The 20,886-nt window shown below is 43.0% G+C and overlaps 2 protein-coding genes across 16 annotated transcripts in view; one reads left to right on the top strand and one right to left on the bottom strand.

Moving 5' to 3' along the window:
- The window catches only part of FGF1 (fibroblast growth factor 1), a 107,139-nt gene extending 94,655 nt beyond the window's left edge, over nt 1–12,484 (top strand). For 3 of the 8 annotated variants that reach the window (XM_008986790.4, XM_035292201.3, XM_078362121.1), the window contains exons 3-4: nt 2,466–2,569; nt 9,218–12,484. In XM_008986790.4, the coding sequence (XP_008985038.1) occupies nt 2,466–2,569; nt 9,218–9,409 (296 nt within the window). In that variant the 3' untranslated portion in view covers nt 9,410–12,484. Of the gene's footprint in view, nt 1–2,465; nt 2,570–9,214 lie in introns of all 8 variants that reach the window. The other 5 variants (XM_008986770.4, XM_002744295.6, XM_008986777.5 and 2 more) reach the window with 3 other exon arrangements.
- ARHGAP26 (Rho GTPase activating protein 26) overlaps nt 1–20,886 on the bottom strand; it is a 914,282-nt gene that overhangs the window by 634,413 nt on the left and 258,983 nt on the right. The window lies entirely within an intron of this gene.

The raw sequence follows: 20,886 nt of genomic DNA, 5'->3' as shown, positions 1-20,886 counted from the left end.
CCAGTGAACTTCCGACATCAGGTGATGCATCTGCCACAGCCTCCCCAAGTGCTGGGATTACAGGCATGAGACACCACACCTGGCCTGTGTTTAAGTTTAATAGGAGCAGAAAGAGCGAGCACGTGGTGTGACTGAAGGCTCGCGAGAGCAGGGCCCACCTTACAGTAGAGGCCCATTGGCCTGTTCCCTCGTGACTACACTCTCAGAGCTAACCATGACCAGGAGGACCTGGGAGAAAGGGCATCCGTGGGTTCCAGTTCCGTCCTGTGAATTAAATAAACTCCACTTGCCACAGGAAGCTAAAGGAAGTCCTGAGTCTCTATAGCAAAGACTTCCAAGGAAGGGAGAATTGCATCTTAGCTAAGGGTGATGAAGCTATGTATTATCCTGGGGGTGAATCAGGAGATAAGAAAGCAAAGAGAAATAAGAAAATACAGGCATATGAACAGAGAAGTGGTTAAATGATTATGGTGTAGCTACATAATGGAACACAATTCAATTGGCAAGAAGAAAGAAGTTCACTTTCACTACTGATCTGGAAAGGTCTCCAATTTGTCAAGCAAAAAAAGCAAGGTGCAGACTTGTGTGCTTTGTATGTTACCATTAGTAAGAGATAGTATGTCTTTTGTAATATATGCATGCAAACTCTCTAGAAAGGATACACATACAATGTGTCTAGGAGGAGTTTCCTTGTTTCTGTATCCCCCCAGGAGATGTGCACTCCAGAAGGGAGCTTTTCACTGTCTCCTCTGCTAGGTGGAAACATGCGAGTAAATTTCCTATTCAAATAAATTAAATTAAAAATGAAAACAAGTCGAGTGCAGTGGCTCACATCTGTAATCCCAGCACTTTGGGAGGCCGAGGTAGGCAGAACATGAGGTCAGGAGTTTGAGACAAGCCTGGCAACATGGTGAAACTCCATCTATACTAAACACATAAAAATTAGCCAGACATGGTAGTGCACTCCTGTAATCCCAGCTACTCGGGAGGCTGAGGCAGGAGAATTGCTTGAACTTGGGAGGCGGAGGTTGTAGTGACCCGAGATCGTGCCACTGCACTCCAGCCTGAGTGATAGAGCAAGACCTGTCTCAAAAAAAAAAAGAAAAGAAAAGAAAAAAGAAAACAAAGAAAAGCCAATGAGGGGTCTAGATCTACTAACCAAAGCCATGTGTGTTCCAGCCTCTCCTGCCCCTCGCCCTCTGCCAGCCCGAACCTCAGAGATGCCTCCTCATCCTCCCAGGGAACTACTGGGCAGCCACTGGTTCCTGGTCTAGATTTCACTACTAGTTGTAATGGTGGTTGTGATGGTCTGGTGACCAAATAAATTATCCCAAAGAGTCTACAATTAATTCCAATTCCCAAATGTGAATAACTAAAGCATCTCCCTCAAGAGGCACCTTCGGGTGAATAAACAAGTTAATAATTATCAAATGGATACTGGACTCCGATTAAGTATCCAGCACCTTGGGAGTGTCAATCAGTGTGAAGGAGGAGAGTGTGGCTCTGTAACTCACAGTCCTTTCCCTCCGTCTCCAGGTTTCTTCTCAGCCTGGGTGCTGCTGACTCTTTGGGCTGGAAAATTCTTTGCTGTGGGGGCTGCTTTGTGCATTGTAGGATGTTAGCAGCATCCCTGGCCTCTACCCACCAGATGCCATAGCACCCGCCCCACTAGCTGTGACAACAGAAACTGTCTCCAGACATTACCAAATGTCCTCTTTGGAACAAAATCACCCCCCGTTGAGAACCACTGTTCTCATCACTGCATTTCCAGGTAATGGCTTCATTCTCCCCCCCATCAGGAGCTGGCGATCTCCCCTCTGCCTGTACCCCATGTGGGTTGCCACAGAGGCTGAGGGATTAACAAAACCTTCATTATGAATTTCCCTGAATTTAGTATGTGGCAACCAATCCTAACTTTCTGGGAACCTCTTCTGTCTCAGGGAAAACAGCAATCTCAGACTTTATAAAATAATGATCTGTGGACAGGAGTCTCTCCCACGACTGCAAGGCCCAGACAATTAAAAGGCAACCAGTGCAGGTTGATAACGAAAGCAGAACACATGCAGGCTGGCCAGATCCTACTCGAAGGCACTGCAAGATGCAGGGATGAGGGAGCCCAGGGGAGCCAATGCCATTTCCTCCTCCTCCAGGTGACAGAAAAATAGCAGTCAGGCACCATCAAGGTGCACGTGGAGTCATTTTGTAACCAGCAGGGTGCACAGGTAGGTTAGCTGGCCGTTGTCTCTCCTCCCTCTCTCAAGGTCATAACTCCCCACGGACAGCTTTCTTTGAGGGGCAAAGACAAAGGGACTGTATTTCTATGTTTTGATTCATCTGAGGCTCATCCCTGAGGGCTCTGAGAAATGAATGAGCAGACTTTTCCATGGCCAACTGTCCTGGCTGACGGGTCCTATCGGCAAAAGCGTAGTGTTTATTTACTTTTGCTTGTGTTATTTTTATTCCAGTTCAGCTGCAGCTCAGTGCGGAAAGCGTGGGGGAGGTGTATATAAAGAGTACCGAGACTGGCCAGTACTTGGCCATGGACACCGACGGGCTTTTATACGGCTCAGTAAGTATGAAGCTGACACGCTTCCAGACGCGGCCAAGGTTTGAGGGTTCCAGAAATCTTGTTACATGGAGTGAGGCAAACTATAAAGCAACAATTAGTCTCTGTTTGTTATTTTTTCCAGAAGGATTCCCACCCTCACCCTGCTTTATTTTAGGCACAAACATAAAAGAGTTTCTTGCGGTATTCTCTCAAAACACTCAAATGTATTATCATATAAACACAGATGAAAGATTGATTGATGTCTTGGCAACTCCTCAGTCACTCATTTTAGAATATCTAATCCCATTCCATTCATTCATTCATTCCAAAAATGTTTTTCTTTTTTTTTCCTCTGAGACAGTCTGGCTCTGTCACCTATGCTGGAGTGCAGTGGCACAATCATGGCTCACTGTAGCCTCCAACTCCTGGGCTCAAGCGATTCTTCCACCTCAGCCCACTGAGTAGCTGGGACTACTGACAAACACCACCATGCTTGGTTAATGTTTTTATTTTTGGTAGAGACAGTCTCCCTATGCTGCTGAGGTTGGTCTCAAACTCCTGGGTTTAGCCTTCCAAAGTGCTGAAATTATAGGCCACCACACACAGCCCAAAAATGTTTCCTGAGTACCTAGGCACCATGTGCTATAGGTGTGTCTCTCATTGCTTCTTACACAAATGGCAGAGCCTGGGATTTTGTAGGTTATATGTCATGTATAAAAATTTGAAAATAGCCCCCCCCCACCTTTTTTTGAGATGGAGTTTTGCTCTTGTCACCCAGGCTGGAGTGCAATGGTGCAGTCCGCAATGTCAGCTCACCACAACCTCTGCCTCCCAGGTTCAAGCAATTCTCCTGCCTCAGCTTCCCGCGTAGCTGGGATTACAGGCATGCAACACCATGCCCCGCTAATTTTGTATTTTTAGTAGATACGGAGTTTCTCCGTGTTGGTCAGGGTAGTCTCCAACTCCCGACTTCAGGTGATCCACCCACCTCAGCCTCCCAAAGTGCTGGGATTACAGGCATGAGCCACCACGCGTGGCCTGTCCCTTTTATTCTGAAAGCATTACCGAAAAGGACAGAGAGCTTAATAACTTAATTCAACATTTATCAAATGTCTCGTGTCTAAGTGCCACGTCAGGTACTGAAAGGATGTGAGGATGAATGAGCCGCATGGAGAGGCATAGTCTAAAATCAGTACTAAAATCCTCCATGTTCCCTGCTCTCTCCCTGTCATAGCTAATGCTTTATACAGGCTTGACTGAGTATAGATTGGTCTTTATGGGAAAGGAATAGAAATAGAAGCAATGAAATGTTCCCCTGTTTGTATCTCTGCAACAAGAGTTACCTGGAGAGACCGCTTAAACCAATGACTGCAGGTTGTGAAGTTATTTCTAGGTTTTAATGATCCCTCCTCTGTATCCTAACAGTTGATAAACCAAGGCTTGGCTATAATTCCTGACCCAATCCGAACCCCTTTCCTCCCTTTTATGAAGATGTCTTCAAAAAGGCAGCCAGTAGCGGGGATTTTAGTCTGGAGCTTCAACTTATATCAAATTGCCAAGTGACAGAGGGCACAGGAAACCCTCTCTTGAAGTTGTCATCTCAGCCAAGGGTCCAGATAAGCACAGTTCCGTTTCCTCTTGCTGCCTGCTGGGGATCAGGAGATGAAATCCTCAGGGTCATAGGTAACCTCTAAAATGCTGTATGCTCCGTCCAGATCACCTGAGATGGCTTTGAGGGGTTTGGAGCCGAGGTACCAACTGCTGCATAGGGAGTAAGGGTTTTGTTGTCGTTGTTATTGTTGTTGAGATGGAATTCACTCTTGTTGCCCAGGCTGGAGGGCAATGGTGCAATATTGGCTCCACCTCCCGGGTTCAAGCGATTTTCCTGCCTCAGACTCCTGAGTAGCTGGGATTACAGGCATGAGCCACCACACCCGGCTAATTTTATATTTTTAGTAGAGATGGGGTTTCTCCATGTTGGTCAGGCTGGTCTCAAACTCCCAACCTCAGATGATCAGCCCGCCTCAGCCTCCCAAAGTGCTGGGATTACAGCTGGGAGCCACCACGCCTGGCCTAGGGTTTTTTTTTAAAGGTACTTCTTTCAAGTGGTAGTAAAAATCAATCCATCAACCAATCATTCAGTCTCAGACTCATGATTGAGTCTCATGCCTTTGCCACTCTGGCAAGTCACTCACCCACTCTGAGCCTTGTCTAAAATGGGGCTGGTCATGATCATAACCACCTCACACAGAGCATACGTGGGTTCAGTGGAACAACACACAGAATGCACCCATCAGAGTGGCTGGCATGTCACAGACAGGTGGTGGCTATAATACAAGTCATCAGCTTAGAAGCCCCTCACCCTCACTGTGTCTTAGGTCATGCCACAGTTTTAAGGCTTTAAAGGCTTTCCCCCATTTACATCAATTTTGATGTTTATTACAAACTGTTTTTACTTACATAAAAACACCGAAGGAGAACTCCCAGAATCTAATTTCTGATAGGCTCCAGGCACCCCCTTCTCCCACCATAGCTGTGGACATCACTGCAATTCACCTGAAATACAGTCTTACTATACTACACCTAAGAATGTTTGCATTTTCCCCATTGATAAAGAGAAGTTCTAAGATATCTCAAAGCTCTGCTTTATGCTCTTCACAAAATTTAGGCACTAATCCATTCTGATTCAAACTTGTGTGTGTGGAAAGAATATATTTATTTTTTTAAAGTTTGAAAGGCTATATATCAAAATATTAATATAGTAATCTCTGGGGGTGATTTTATAATATGTGAATACCTTTCTATATTTTGTAATTTTTTTTTACAGTGAGTCTACGTCATCTATGTAATTTGGGGTGGGAGGGGAAACATGCTAAATATAAAAAAGAAAACAATTTAAACAATAGGCATGAATCAATAGTTAACCCACATGTCCTCAGCATTGTACCAAGTGCATGACGAGTGCTGACAAATCCTTGTGGAGGGATGGAGCACCGCTGATCTGGCCTGCTGAGTCAGCCTGTGACTCAGCTATTTTGTGTGTGTCAACTGCTCCAGTGTAATAGAGCCATCAGGTGGGGAATAGGATGGCCATCCTCATCTTCATCACAGAAGACAGGCCTGATGCCTACTGTGAGGTGTCATGGGGTGAGTCCTCGCTACAAGGGAGTGGGCAACCCACATAGGTCCAGACTGCCTACCTCCTTCTAACCCCAACAACGTGCATCAAACACAAACGTCTGGACCAAGTTCCTCTAGAGACAGCAGAGTCATCCAATTAAATATTATATTTATACCTCATCTTGTTCCAAAAGGATCTAAAGTGTCTCAGCCAGTTGTCATTTCACAAGATTATGAATGAATAAGAAGCAAGATACTTCCTGTTACACAGTTCCTTATTAAGAAAGTCTGACTCTACTGACTGCTTGATCTTAACTCAAGAATCAAATTAAATGCATTACTTAGCTGGTGAGCACCTAGTATTTGCAAGGCTCTGTGTCTGGGGGATAGAGAGAAGACCAACAAGATTCCATGTCCTTCCTCACTAGGGTTTATAATCTAAAGAAACAAAAATGCTAACACCTAGAAAACAATGAACAATATGATTGAAAACCACCAGAAAGGGAATCACCAACCACTGTGGGTGAAGAGAGACTGCAGAGGTCACGTGACTTGAAAAAGGCAAAGCAGGCTGGGCACAGTGGCTCATGCCTATAATCCCAGCACTTTGGGAGGCCGAGGCGGGTAGATCACGAGGTCAAGAGATCCAGACCATCCTGGTCAACATGGTGAAACCCCATCTCTACTAAAAATACAAAAAATTAGCTGGGCATGGTGGCACATGCCTGTAGTCCCAGCTACTCGGGAGGCTGAGGCAGGCGAATTGCTTGAACCCAGGAGGCAGAGGTTGCGGCGAGCCGAGATCACGCCATTGCACTCCAGCCTGGGTAACAAGAGTGAAACTCTGTCTCAAAAAAAGAAAAAGAAAAATCAGATGTCTCATTTCCCAGCATAAGTGTTTTAATATACATGTTTAAACCCAAATGTAATAAATATATTCTAAGATCTTGACAAATAGAAAGTTTAAAATCTGAGTTCCCCATCCCACCAACAGATTAACTATAAGTAAACAAAATAGTGGTTGCTAGATGTTGTCTTCAAGTAAGTACACTCTTTAATATGTTGTGGCTAATTTCCAGCTTAAGTTTACAGCTGCACTGGATTCTACAGCATGGATGTTCTTTCATCCACTTAACCAATTACCTTTCCATAGACATATAGGTTACTCCCAGTCTCTTGCCCTTATAACCATTGGTTCACAAACCATCTTCAAAGATATAGTTGTACACCCGCTCAACCATCTCCTAGGGATAGATTCCTAGAAGTGAAATTGCTGCATCAAAGGTAATGCATATTGTAAATTGTGAGACATATTGCTAAACTACCTTCAAAAAGTTTCCACTAATTTATCTCACCAACTGTGCATGGCAGTGCCTAGTTCCCACATTCTAAGTCTTGCAATTTTTTTTAATCTTTGCACATAGGATAGCTAACATATGATAAATAATTTTTAATTTGCATTTTTCTTGTTAGCAATATTGAATGTTTTCATAGGTTTGTTGTTCATTTTTAAAACATCAAATGAAACATGACATTTTGATAAGATCATAAGTCTATATCCACATAGCTGTATCTATTCTGTGTGTACATAACGAGACGTAGGAAAGAACGTTCATCAGTGATTAACAGTTGCCTGTGTCTGGGTGACAGGCTTTGGGGTAGTTTTTTCTTTCTTTCTTTTTTTTTTTTTTTGAGACGGAGTTTCGCTCTTGTTACCCAGGCTGGAGTGCAATGGCGCGATCTCGGCTCACCGCAACCTCTGCTTCCTGGGTTCAGGCAATTCTCCTGCCTCAGCCTCCTGAGTAGCTGGGATTACGGGCACGTGCCGCCATGCCCAGCTAATTTTTTGTAATTTTAGTAGAGACGGGGTTCCACCATTTTGACCAGGATGGTCTCGATCTCTTGACCTCGTGATCCACCCGCCTCGGCCTCCCAAAGTGCTGGGATTACAGGCTTGAGCCACCGCACCCAGCCAGTTAAAGGTATGTTTTTAAAAGTACAATTCTTTTTATAAGTAGCATTTTTATTACTCTTTAGATACAGGGTCTCACTCTTGTCACCCAGGCTAGAGTACAGTGGTACAATCCTAACTCACTACAGCCTCAAACTCCTGGACTCAAGCAATCCTCCTACCTCAGCCTTCTAAGTAGCTAGGATGACAGGTACACACCACGGCACCTAGCTAATTTTAAAAAAAAATTTTCTTTTTTTTTTTTTAAGAGATGGGGTCTTGCTATGTTGCCCAGCCTGGCCTCAAATTCCTGGGCTCAAGCACTCCTCCTGCCTCAGCCTCCCAAAGTGTTAGGATTACAGGCATGAGCCACCATGCCTGGCCACAAGTAGTATCTTTTTATAAGTAGCAAAAAATAAAGCTATTTCCATTTTTAAAAAATATTTAAATTCTAGGATATGTTTCATGCTTAGGATAAATTCTGCACAAGCATATCTTCATAACAATACTGAGGTAAAATCCTGGCATTGTGAGTGAAAATCACCAGGATAAGAGGATATTCTCACAGCTTTTCATTTATTCTTTAAGTGTAGTCTTCAAGTTAAAAAAAAAAAAAAAAACCACTACATCACAGTCTGGTTTTTACCTATTTTGAATGTTTTTCCATAGTCACGCCTGTGTGCCAGGCCACTACAGAGATGAAAGATCCAGCCCTGCCCTCAAGGTACTTATAGGTGATCAGGATGTCTCCAGTGGGAGATTCTAGAGTCCTGAGGACTCTTTGAAGTGGCCTCATAAGTAGCGTCTTTATTACTTTAAAATGGATCTTAAATGGAAAGGGAGTTTATAATAACAGCAAATGCATATTGAAGGCTCTTCAGTACCAGGTACTGTTCTAAGTCCTTATGACTACCCTCTGAAATAAGTCCCGCCATGACCCCAATATTCCTAAAGAGGACACTGAAGCATGGAGATTGATTCATACGATAAAAACTAGGGACCATTATAAATATCTTAGATTCCCTCCCTGGGTATCTTTTTCTGGCCAGATTTTCATACTAAAGAGATGTTAAGCCACACTTCATTTTCTCTAACCTGCCTGCAAAGATTTACTAAAATAAAAGAGATTCATCTTATCCAAGTTATGAAAACAAAGAAGTTATGAAATCATTTTGCTGTACAAATCTAAAGTAGTATTATTAACCATAATGTCAACTTAGGTCAATTCTTCAATTGCACTATTGCTTTGAACGTTCACAGACTGTCATTTTCCTTCCATGGAAATGTTCCCAAATTAATGAACTAGAGCATGTTCAAAACAGAGCAGAGAACTACCAACGTCTTCCTTCTGTCAAGATCTGACAGGCTCTTTGCCTGATTTGAGAGCAGTCCCCCTGAAGCTGACCTGATTCTAAAGTTGAGAAGGTTAGGTTTACCCTGCCATGTCCTCTGACATTTTGTTAGGGCTTTATTTTATGCAGGAGGTTGCTGATTCTTCCAGAAGCATTGCCCAATGTCACACAGCTAGTAAATGGGGACTCCCATGTCAAACCACCCACTAATTGTCCTACTCTCTTTTGGTTTTATCTTTTTAGCAGACACCAAATGAGGAATGTTTGTTCCTGGAGAGGCTGGAGGAGAACCATTACAACACCTATATATCCAAGAAACATGCAGAGAAGAATTGGTTTGTCGGCCTCAAGAAGAATGGAAGCTGTAAACGTGGTCCTCGGACTCACTATGGTCAGAAAGCGATCTTGTTTCTCCCCCTGCCAGTTTCTTCTGATTAAAGAAATCTGTTCTGGGTGTTGACCACTCCAGAGAAGCCTTGAGGGGTCCTCACCTGGTTGACCCAAAAACGTTCCCTTGACCATTGGCTGCGCTAACCCCCAGCCCACAAAGCCTGAATGTGTAAGCAATGTGCTTCTAAATGCCCAGTTCACTTCTAGCAGAGCCCTTTACCCCTGCACAGTTTGGAAAAGAGGGATCAAATTGCTTCAAGGGGCCAACTGGCTGGCCAGTCTGGGTCTGAGGTTGGATGTCCAATTGCCTCTTACAGGCTGAGTCCCTCATTGCAAAGGTAGGGCCAAATGAAGTGTATGAAGGGTTCTGCTAAGTGGGGCATTAGTAATTTCCCTCTACTGAGTAAACCCTGCCTTTGACTCCCCAAACACCTTTTGTCCTTTCTGTGCCCTACAAATATTAGCAAAGAAGCTTCATGCCAGGTTAGGAAGGCAGCATTCCATGACCAGAAACAGGGACAGAGAAACCCCCACTTGAGAACAGAAGGATTTAAAATGGAAAGGGGAAATTGGGTTTTGGTCGATACCTTAGAAGGATGACATCTCCATGTAGAATAAATGAAGAAGGGGAGGCCCAGCCACCGGAAGGCAGAATAAATTCTTGGGAGTCATTGCCATGCCTGAATCTTCCCAAGATTACTCAGCAGCAGAGAGCCCTGGTTGGCATCAGATGGGGAGCATTAGCAGTGGTTTCTTGATAAGAGCAAGGACATCAGAGCTGGAAAAACTCATGTGGTTCTAGGGAGTGAGTGTGGGAGTGAGGGGAAAGAAAGGGAAACTGGCTGAGGGGATATCATAAAAAGAGGATGATTTCAGAAGCAAGAAGGAAAGAAAGTAATCCACACACTGTGCTTGGCCACTGGTAAGCAGAAGCTTTGGGGTCCTAGCCCAGTGCTTCTCTAACACTGAAGTGCTTGCCGATCATCTGGGGACCTGGTTTGAATGAAGAGTCTGACTCGGTGGATCGGGGGCAGAGTTTCTGCAGTTCCATCAGGCTCCCAGGTGCAGGTGCCGAGGATACTGCTGCCTTCCCCGCCAAATGTTAAGCAGCAGGGTCCTGGTCCTAAAGAGTGTTACTCAAATGAAGGTGGTTCTAATCCCCACACCTCACCTGACCTCCACTCACCCTTAAAAACACACCTCACCAGTCTATCTGAGCATTCAGGCAGCACTGATAATAAGGAGCATGATTTTAAGATGCTTTGGCCCAATGCCTATAAAATGCCCATTTCAAAGATACACAAAACATACTTCAAAAATGTTAAATCCTCGCCAACAGCTTTTCCCAAGAGACCATTCGTATTACCATTACTTGCATAAATACGCTTCCTGCTTAAAGTAAACTTGACTCAAGTGGCTAGCAAATTAGAAACTCCATTCATCTCTACCATACGATACTGATGCCATGTAAAGGCCTTTAACAAGCCACTGAATTTACTGTGAGACTGTATGTCTTCATCGCATTTAAAAATATATAGCTTGAAAGCAGTTAAACTGATTAGTATTCAGGCACTGACAATGATAGTAATAGGATACAATGTATAAGCTACTCAATTATCTGATACTTAACATTTACCTGTAAAACGAGATTTTTGTTTTCCACTGTGCTACTACACATTTTCTCTTGAAAGCAGGAACTCTTAAGCAATGATAATTTTGGATAAAAATTGATGAGAGTGTTAGCTCATGTTTCATAGGAAATTGAATTAATTGTTAATTAAAAACAATTCCTTAGTAACTGAATTGTCATACTTAGAATGGAAGGAAAATGACCATTTGTGAATGTTCAAAGCATAGCGATTGAAGAACTGACCTAAGTAAGTTGACATTATGGTTAATAATAGCATTTTAGATTTGTGCAGCAAAATGATTTCGTAACTTTTTTGTTTTTGTAACTTGGATAAGATAAATCTCTTTTATTTTAGTAAATCTTTGAGGGCATGTTAGAGAAAATGAAGTGTGGCTTAACATCTCTCTAGTATGAAATTTTGGCCAGAAGAAGACACCCAGGGAGGGAATCTAAGATATTTATAATGGTCCATACTTTTTATTGTATGAATCAAACTCAAGCATAATGTTGGCCAAGGAAAATTAAATACCATTGCTAACATATAAAATGGAAGTCTGTAATTTCAGAGATGCAAAGCATTGTAGCAAAAACATCAATGTGACCTCGACTATCTCAGCCCAGATATCATTCATGTATCTGTTCAATTACTATTAAGTTGCCTACTGTGTGCTAGGCACTGTACTGGGTTCTGGGGCCCCTAGGGACCTTGTCTGTCTGGTTTGCTGCTGTATCTTTTCCCGGGGCATTATATTTATGATGAAAGATGCTGTGTATTCAATTCTTTCAGTCAAGAATAAACAGACTTTGTAGGTTCCTGCTGAATAAATGGCAAATCCCAGAAACCCAGATTTTGGAAGAATTAGCAACCTCCAGCATAAAATAAACCCCTATCAAAATGTCAGAGGACATAGCAAGGTAAGCATTTTCAACTCTAGAACTGGGTCAGCTTCAGAGGGACTGCTTTCAAATCAGGCAAAGAACCTGTCAGATCTTGTCAGAAGGAAGAGTTTGGTAGTTCCCTGCTCTGTTCTGAACATACTCTAGTTCATTAACCTAGGGACATTCCCACTGCTGTCTTCCTTAAGTAAGTCTCGCAGCCAGCTCCTGTCACATGCCTCTCATGTGGACTCATTTTTGAGTCAACTCTGAACAAAGAATCATGAACATATGTGCTTTTGGTTGTTTGCAATGTGATGGTGGTGGAGGCAGGTACTGGTTTCCTTGTAAGCCATAAGAAAGATTCCTATGGCCAACAGTGTGTATGAACAAAAAACTGATTGGAGCATCAGCTGTTACTGAAGGTCCTTGCTTTGTGTCAGAGGCAAAGGAGCCCAAGTCACCACGTCCTCAGCCTTGAGTGTACTGCTGACAACTAAACTCGCAGGCTACAAAGCAGACTTCTGATGAAGACGCCTGTCACTTTACATCACTGTCTTTTTGTGTATCATAGTCTGCACCTTACAAATATTAATAAATGTTCCATTAATCAGTGATAATGGGTCTGAGTTTCTGAGCATCCTGCTTCTTCATCTTTCTATCAGAGAACTTCCCCAGCATCCCTGAGGTGTGGCTGCTTAGTTTTCGATACCCTGTTAGCAGATATCAGACTTTAAAGGCTAACAGGGAATGTGAAGGTAGAAATATATTTCAATGTTTTTGGAAACAGAAGGCAGTATGGATGATTTTCTTATTTTCTATGTTTCTGTTAGGGAAATATACATATACAGGAAATTTGCCTCCTGATGAGCCAGGTACCACAAATAACTCAGGTGAAACCGGCAGTATGGATGATTTTCTTATTTTCTATGTTTCTGTTAGGGAAATATACATATACAGGAAATTTGCCTCCTGATGAGCCAGGTACCACAAATAACTCAGGTGAAACTTTTTCTTAACATCAGCCATGTAAAATTATGATATTATTATTGAGGTGACTGGCTGGGTTTTGTTTTTGTTTTTTTCAGGCAAAGATACTATGACCTAAAAAAAAACAAAAAAAAACAAAAACAAAAAAAAACCTTTTTTTTTGAGACAGAGTTTTGCTCTTGTTGCCCAGGCTGGAGTACAATGGAGCAATCTCAGCTCACCAAAATCTCCACCTCCCAGGTTCATGCCATTCTTCTGTCTCAGCCTCCCGAGTAGCTGGGATTACAGGCATGCACCACCATAGCTGGCTAATTTTTTTGTATTTTTAGTAGAGACGGGGTTTCTCTATGTTGGTCAGGCTGGTCTCGAACTCCTGAACTCAGGTGATCTGCCCACTTCGGCCTTCCAAAGTGCTGGCATATAGGTATGAGACACTGTACCTGGCCACCCCCCAAAAAATTTAAGGACTTATTTATAATTTAAGTCAATTGCAAGAGGGTGGATCTATTCATCCTAAGAGCTCTGATGTGGAGCTGTAGATTTGCTTTTCAGATTTTCTAAATTATCATTCTAAGCAGTGTTTCCTTAAAGAAACCTCTGGATCTTAAGACATCTTATTCCTAGGAGGAAGTATGCTGCTGCCTAGCACATCATGTGGAATCACACACACATGCACACACACAGATACATGCACATCACCTAAAGAAAAAGCTGGGCAGTGTGTGCTCACTCTGCTAATTACACACCACATTGGTATACCACACTCAATCCCTTCTTTCCCTTCTAACGTTGCCTAAAGCAGTGTTTTTCTACCTTTTAGATCTTGCTCCACCGTAAGAACTCCATTTTCCATAACAACCTGGCACATACATATGGTTATACATACACACAACAAAAGCAACCATTTCACAAAACTAGATGAGATGCACTTTGATTTTTCTGTTACGTTCCACTAAAACACACTGGTCAAACATGATTCAAGTTGGTTCACAACATCCATGGGTCACAACCGTAGTTTGAAAAACACTGACTTCTTCTTCCCGAAGATGGCGAGACCCAATGAGGATCTTGTGTTATGACTTTAGTCTTTTCAAAGACACAGTTTGTTCTTGAGTAAACAAGACAAGGGGACATCCTATTACCCAAGAACCATCTGTTTTGAAGGCTCTGTTAATTTTTTAGCTGGGTTTGCTGCTAATGATGCAAAATGAATGTAATGGAACAGATTCCACGGGCGCCCACTGCTGCCTGCAAGGCTGGTCTAGCAGATTTTTCTGCTCTTGGAAGCCCTGGAGACTGTGACCCCTCCCCCTCCTTTGAAATTCTCATCACTTTGGGTCTTGAGGTCATTCCCTCCCCAACTCCCACAGTCTTCACTTCATCCCTCTTTGTTGTCTCCTCCACCCCCCTACCAATTCCTAGTTCTTAACCATTTCTGATGAAAACATAAAAAGTAGATAGAACTGAGAAAAGGCTATAACCTGGGACCTGCATGCATCTTCCTCAGCTCCCATCACTTTCTGGAAATTATCCTCTCTCACTGCTTCTCTACCTTTTAGAAAGTGTGTCATTCCTGGCTCAGTCATAAGCTAAACACCATTGCTGCTGGAATGCAGCTTATACAAGGATCTGAAATTTCCATCTTGGCTGAACCAACTAAACAAAGTAATTCCATGTCTTAAATATTTGGTGGGGTGCGGGTGGCTGAGAATGGCCCGCCTGTCAGTGAACTTGACCACAAAGAGAAAAATATAAGCATAGTCTTCACTTTTCATATTTAGCTGAGTGATGTCCTATTTATCATGGGGTGGGAAGGGAGGAGGAATCTCAAATCCGAAGCCCTTTTGGTTGTTGTTATGTTAGCTAGTATGTAGTCGATGCACATCAAACAAAAATGTGCTGTCAACTACACTTTCACAAATTAACAAAAAATATTTTTAGAAGCAGTAGTGACAATATGGAAATATTTAAGCCCAACTGAGCAGTGGGACTTGTATGTTCTCCATTTCAAAATGACTAGGGATGATTTGTTTCATGACAGTTAAAAGTGAAATAATGTCTAGTAAAAAGTGGCACCCCCTCCTTTTGAATCCACTCCTTAAAGCTGTCCTCTGGCCCCAGGAAAAAACTCTGCTTGCCATTGTACATAAATATACACTAAAATCCACAGGGAGACTTCAGAGCTTTAGGCTTGGGGATCTGACATTAGGGACTCCAGACCCCAGTGATTCACCTACTGTTCCTGCAACTTACAAGGGAAATGTACCAAATGACTACTGGAATCTTTCTGCAACGTTGGACCCACTTTGCGGTTGACATATTGACCATGACATACTACACTGTTAGCTTTCCACCCTACTTATAAAATTAAAAAGAGAAACCAGGTCACACACAGCCTGAAGCCAGAGGGTGGGTTTCCTTTATAAAATGCACATATTTTAGAACCTAGCTTTGGGGTCTTCCGATGGTTCTGAGAATGTTTGTGATGTGGGAAGGAGGTATTTCCCAAATTGCCTTCTTCCTTCTTAGCTCCCCACTGTCATGCAGGCTAAATTTACACATGCAGCAGCTAAACATTGGTGTCTGTCTTATTACATAAACAAGTAAAACCTCACATGTCCTCGATGTGCTTTTCTATCAGCCTTAATGAAGGGTTGGGCACTCCGTTTGGAACTGTGTCAATGTAAGGATTTGGTTCACTTGGGCAAAGTGTTTAGGGATAGAGATGTAAACAGTCAATTTGTGCCAGTTGTCACAGAGACATCCTTCATTGTGATTTTCACATTTCATGTTTTCTTGTCTTAGGAAATGTTTTTTTTTAGTCTGACCCATAGACACATAAGAATAAGATGTCAGATTATTTTCTAATATGCCTTGTTCTCCAAAATAATTTATAGGAACATATTATATACTACCTTGTTTTGTGTAGATTAGAATCACAAGACTGTTGAGAGCCTGGGAATATCAACTGTATTAAGAGTTTAGCAACTTCCTGTGGAAACGAACAGTAAAATCTATCGCATTCTCAAAATAGAATACCTGCATTAGGGACAGCACTATTGACCCAGGAAATGGTACAAGTTTTAAGACTGGCTGGATTGTTTCTGCAACTACAGGACAAAATTGTAAATCCATATGATGGTTATGCAGAGAGAGCAAATGAGAGGGAAATATGTTTCCATATCTTCGGTGCTACTGGAATCTGCCATATATTTAATTGAGGTGAAAAAGAGATTTGTTTTATAGATTGCTTAAAAATGTATAGCTCCCAAAAACTTCACTCTGTCACCCAGGCTGGAGGGCAGTGGCACAATCTCAGCTCACTGCAACCTCCGCTTCCCAGTTCAAGTGATTCTCCTGCCTCAGCCTCCTGAGTAGCTAGGACTACAGGCGAGCACCACCACACCCAGCTAATTTTTATATTTTTAGTAGAGACAGGGTTTTGCCAGATTGCCCAGGCTGGTCTCAAACTCCTGACCTCAAGTGATCCACCCTCCTCGGCCTTCCAAAGTGCTGGGATGACGGGTGTGAGCCACTGTGCCCAGCCCATCCATTAACCATTTATTGTCTATGATGACATTAGTCAGGGTCCAGTCAGGAGACAGAAACCACACCAATCATTTGAACAGGGGGAACATTTTAATGGAAAGAACTGTTAACAAGTAAAAGCGATTAGCTGCTAAGAGGGGTAAAGTGCTCTCTAAAGAACATTGGAATAGCAGACGTAGGGAGCAGCTACTATTATCAAGGCTGAGGAGGGCACTCAAGGAAGGAACCCACTCGAAAGAGGCCAGCCTCTCACGATGAGCTTCAGGCTGCATTTGAGACATGGCTGTGGCCCACGGGATGGTGAAGAATTTCACTGAGGTGCTTCATTCCCACTAATGCTGGTGAAACTCTCTGGAAGCACTTGCTGGGGTACCAGCCAAACTCGCCAGGAGGTGTGCACCAGCACGTCTCCACAGGGAGCTGCCCAGTGGCCACTGTTCCATAGGAGCAAGAAGAAAAGTACAAGAACCCCAAAGGAATGCCCCTTCTTCTGATAGTGTCCCTCCGGCGCCCTCTACTGACAAACCTTACTTCAGGCAAGAGAGAGTGTGTGCATGGGAACGGCCCTTTATAAAACCAGCAGATCTTGTGAGACTTATTCACTATGATGAGAACAGCACAGGAAAGACATGCCCCCATTATTCAATTACTCCCACTGACTCCTTTCCATGACACCTGGGAATTATGGAAGCTATAATTCAAGATGAGATCTGGGTGGGGACACATCCAAACTATAACATGGGGTCTCACTCTGTTGCCCAGGCTGGTCTTGAATTCCTGGGCTTAGGCAATCCTCCTGCCTCAGCCTTCCAAAGTGCTGAAATTACAGGCATAAGCCACCACACCAAGCCTAATTATTTAGATAGCTCTAAAGGATTATTCCAGCTTCAGAACCTCTCACAGGGTAAGCAGAGGCCTCTATTGGGAATGTCCCAACCTCCCCCTCTGCCCTGTTTTGCTTCCTTCTCTTCCAAAGGTGCTCTAAGAACACTCTCTAATAAAGTTCACATGTGCTAATCTGCATCTCAGAGTCTGCTTCCCAGGGAGTCTATCCTGTGGCAATACCTTCCCAGGACGCTACTGAACTGTTCTGAGCAGGGTAACAGGCATGGTTCCCTGCAGCCCTGTGACTGCCAAGTCTCTGGGCATCTGAAGTGAACACTCTAAGTCTACAAAGTTCCAGCCTATTTCCTGTCTGCAATCTATATGGATGATCCTCAATAAAACCTCAACCTTCTTTCTAATCACCTGTCCTGATGTTACTTGGGAGGGACACTTGTTAAATCATTAGGTTTTTCATTCAATCACGTGTCCATTCTTTCAACAAATATTTCTTAAGACCTAAATATGCACTAGGTCTGGTGGGTGCAAGGATGCACAGAAAACCTCTTTCCTGGAGCTTACACTGTCATAAAGGGAGATAGATACTGATGAACACATCATTTTTCAAATTTCAGTCATTTGTATACTGCTTCCAAAATTTTTGCCATATATACTTATTGTCTGATTATGGTACTTCTAATTCATATAGTTTATGTAACATGAATTGTTTTGTCTACTTTAAGGCCCATTGTATGCAAAAATACTCAAAAGTGTAAGTAATCATTACTAGCAGTACTATATAGATTTTTAAAATACACATTAAAATAAACATATAATTTTAACATCGTAAAAGGAAATCCACATCTCATCTGTCCTGTCATACATATACCACCCTTTAAGAAGTAATTTACCCAAGGGATCACACAGAGAAATGTAAAACTGCAACTATAACAGCTGCTTACCAAGAAGTATCCAGTGTCCTCCGACCATATAAGAAGGGGATTTCACTTCATTTCACTTAAGAGCTTCACCTAGGAAGTGAGCTCATGTCTGAAGGAAGTGTACAAGTTGAATAGGTAAAAAGATATGGCAAGGTTTATGAAGAACACTCCAGATAGAGGCAGCAGCATGTGCCAAGGGCCTGTGGCAGGAAGGAGCATGATGCCAGTGGGGCTCAAGTATAGAAAGCAAGGGGTGGTAGGGCATGGATTGAAAAGAGGCCAGCCAGGGAGGTAGAAGCCACTGATAGAAGAGGGAACCTAGTAGACTCCATTCTCCACCATCTGCAGACAACCGAGTAGAAGCCACATACACGCAATCCTCCTATCTCCCCACAGCTGAATTAAAACACTTCCCTAGACCCTCTGCCAAAGGAAACAAATCATTAGTATCAGCATGCATGTTTCTGGCCTGGATTCAAATTTGAAACTCTGAAACGTATTTTAGACTTGAAACTTTGGAAGCTGAAGTTTAATTTGCTAAATACTTTGATCTCTCATGGAGGCTTTTATGCATTCCATCCAGCAGGTGGAGTTGAGGAAAATGCTTTTTATTCCCAACAGATTCCCTTAAACCCAAGAGGAAAAACAAGATTTGCCAGCATAGCTGAGGGTGCGAGTTAGAACAGGGAAGCAGTAATTCTGTTCTGTATTTGAGTCTCATTCATATTGAAAACATGAAGTAATTAGCTTCTATTACTGTACTTCCAGAGATTCTGAATTTGATCTTTCTGTCCAAGTTTGGGTAGCTATGCTACTTTTCAGTCCAAAAACAAATGAAGCAGCTTAAAAACAATCATTCAACAAAAAACTACATCTTTTACAAGCTACAAAAACAGAAAACAACTTGGAAACTTTTCAGAGATGGTGCAAGTTTCATGGTTCAGGGACAAGAGAGGGGAGATTAGCTGGCTGGAGGCAACGTCTTAAACCGGGTATGAAAATAGGTAACATACATACGTTTTTATGGATGTAAGGAGAAAAACTCAACAGCCTGCATTACTTTTCAGAAACTAGCTCCTTAAAGTCCAAAGGTCAAATAGTGATCCCATGGAAAGAAGAGAGAAACCCAAGAGAAATAAAGTGAATAGAGACAGAATATTATTGGTACTCCAGGTTCTGTAAGAAACATGACTGATTCTTTACAATAACCACTCTGAATTGATCTCATTCCTTTTTCTAATAGGCATGGGGCTGGGTGCAGTGGCTCACACCTGTAATCCCAGAACTTAGGGAGGTTGAGGCAGGTGGATCCTGACTTGAGGTCAGGAGTTTGAGACCAGTCTGGCTAACATGGCAAAACCCCATCTCTACTAAAACTACAGAAAGAAGCCAGGCAGGTAGTGCATGCCTGTAATACCAGCTATTAGGGAGGCAGAGGCACAAGAATTACCTGAACCTGGAGGCAGAGGTTGCAATGAGCTGAGATCGTGCCACTGTACTCCAGTATGGGTGACAGAGTGAGAGTCCATCTCAGAAAAATAATAATAATAATAATACAATAAAATAAATGTTTAAAAGGCATGGAGATCTGCTTTCCTGACAACGAAACAAGAAAGTCGTTTCTGATTCCTGGTGTGGAAGACAGGATTGTAACCGACATCAGAGAATCCAGAGAACAAAAAACCTACACTATCGAGAGGTTCACACAATGTAGCTAGAGATTGTGATAATCAAACAAATCATTAGAATGCAACTTAGGAGAGCACAAAGAGGAGTACGGACTCAATGCTGCCAGAACACAGGTAGGAGGAAAAATTCTTCCCAGAGGAGTTAGCGAAGACTTCCCAGAGGAGTAACATTTCAGCTGTATCACAAGAGATAAGCAGACACTATGGTTTGTATGCCTGCATGTCCCCAACATTCATCTGTTGAAACTGAATCATGAATGCGATAGTGTTGGGAGGTAGGGCCTTTGGAAGGTAATTGGTCAATGGAATTAGTGCCCTTCTAAAAGAGGCCTGATGGATCTGCCTTGTCTCTTCCACCATGTGAGGACAAAGCCAGAAGGAGCCATGAACCACTTACCGTGAATCAGAAAGTGGGCCTCGCAAGACACCAAGTCTGCTAGTGCCATGATCTTGAACTTCCCAGCTTCCAGAACTGTGAACAGTCAGTTTCTGTTGTTTGTATGCTGTTTAGTCTGTGGCACTTTTTTACAGCAGCCCAGACAGACTAAGACAGCAGGTGTCTACCAGGTGGGGAAGTGGGAAAAGGAAACAGGACCATGGAGTCCCACCTCACTCATGGACTAGATACCACAGGGTCACGTGTGACAGGGAGCCACACGTGGCCAAAAATCGTGGGGCAAATCCAACATAGCCATTCCTTCCACCCACATGGAAACAGATCACAGATCACTGCTACTTCAGCTGAGCACCAGAGGAAGACACTGGCATGTGCTTGGGGGCCACATCCTAGGACTGTAATGAATAATTAAGCACCTTTAACCAAGAAGTGCTCCTGGTATGAGAGACCCAGAAAACTGGGACAACGGCAGACTCCTGCCTCACCGCTCACTGCCCTGGGAGCACGAGTGCAAGGAGTGGAATGATGAGCAGATCACCCACACTACTCACTGCGACTTTTTGTTTTCTCTCTCCTGCATAAGGAATGTTTCTTTCCAGTGAGTTAACTATGTGTGTGTGATGTCACTTTCC

Source organism: Callithrix jacchus, chromosome 2 (genome assembly GCF_049354715.1).
Source record: "Callithrix jacchus isolate 240 chromosome 2, calJac240_pri, whole genome shotgun sequence".
Taxonomy (NCBI): domain Eukaryota; kingdom Metazoa; phylum Chordata; class Mammalia; order Primates; family Cebidae; genus Callithrix; species Callithrix jacchus.
This window is presented reverse-complemented; position numbering and strand designations above follow the sequence as displayed.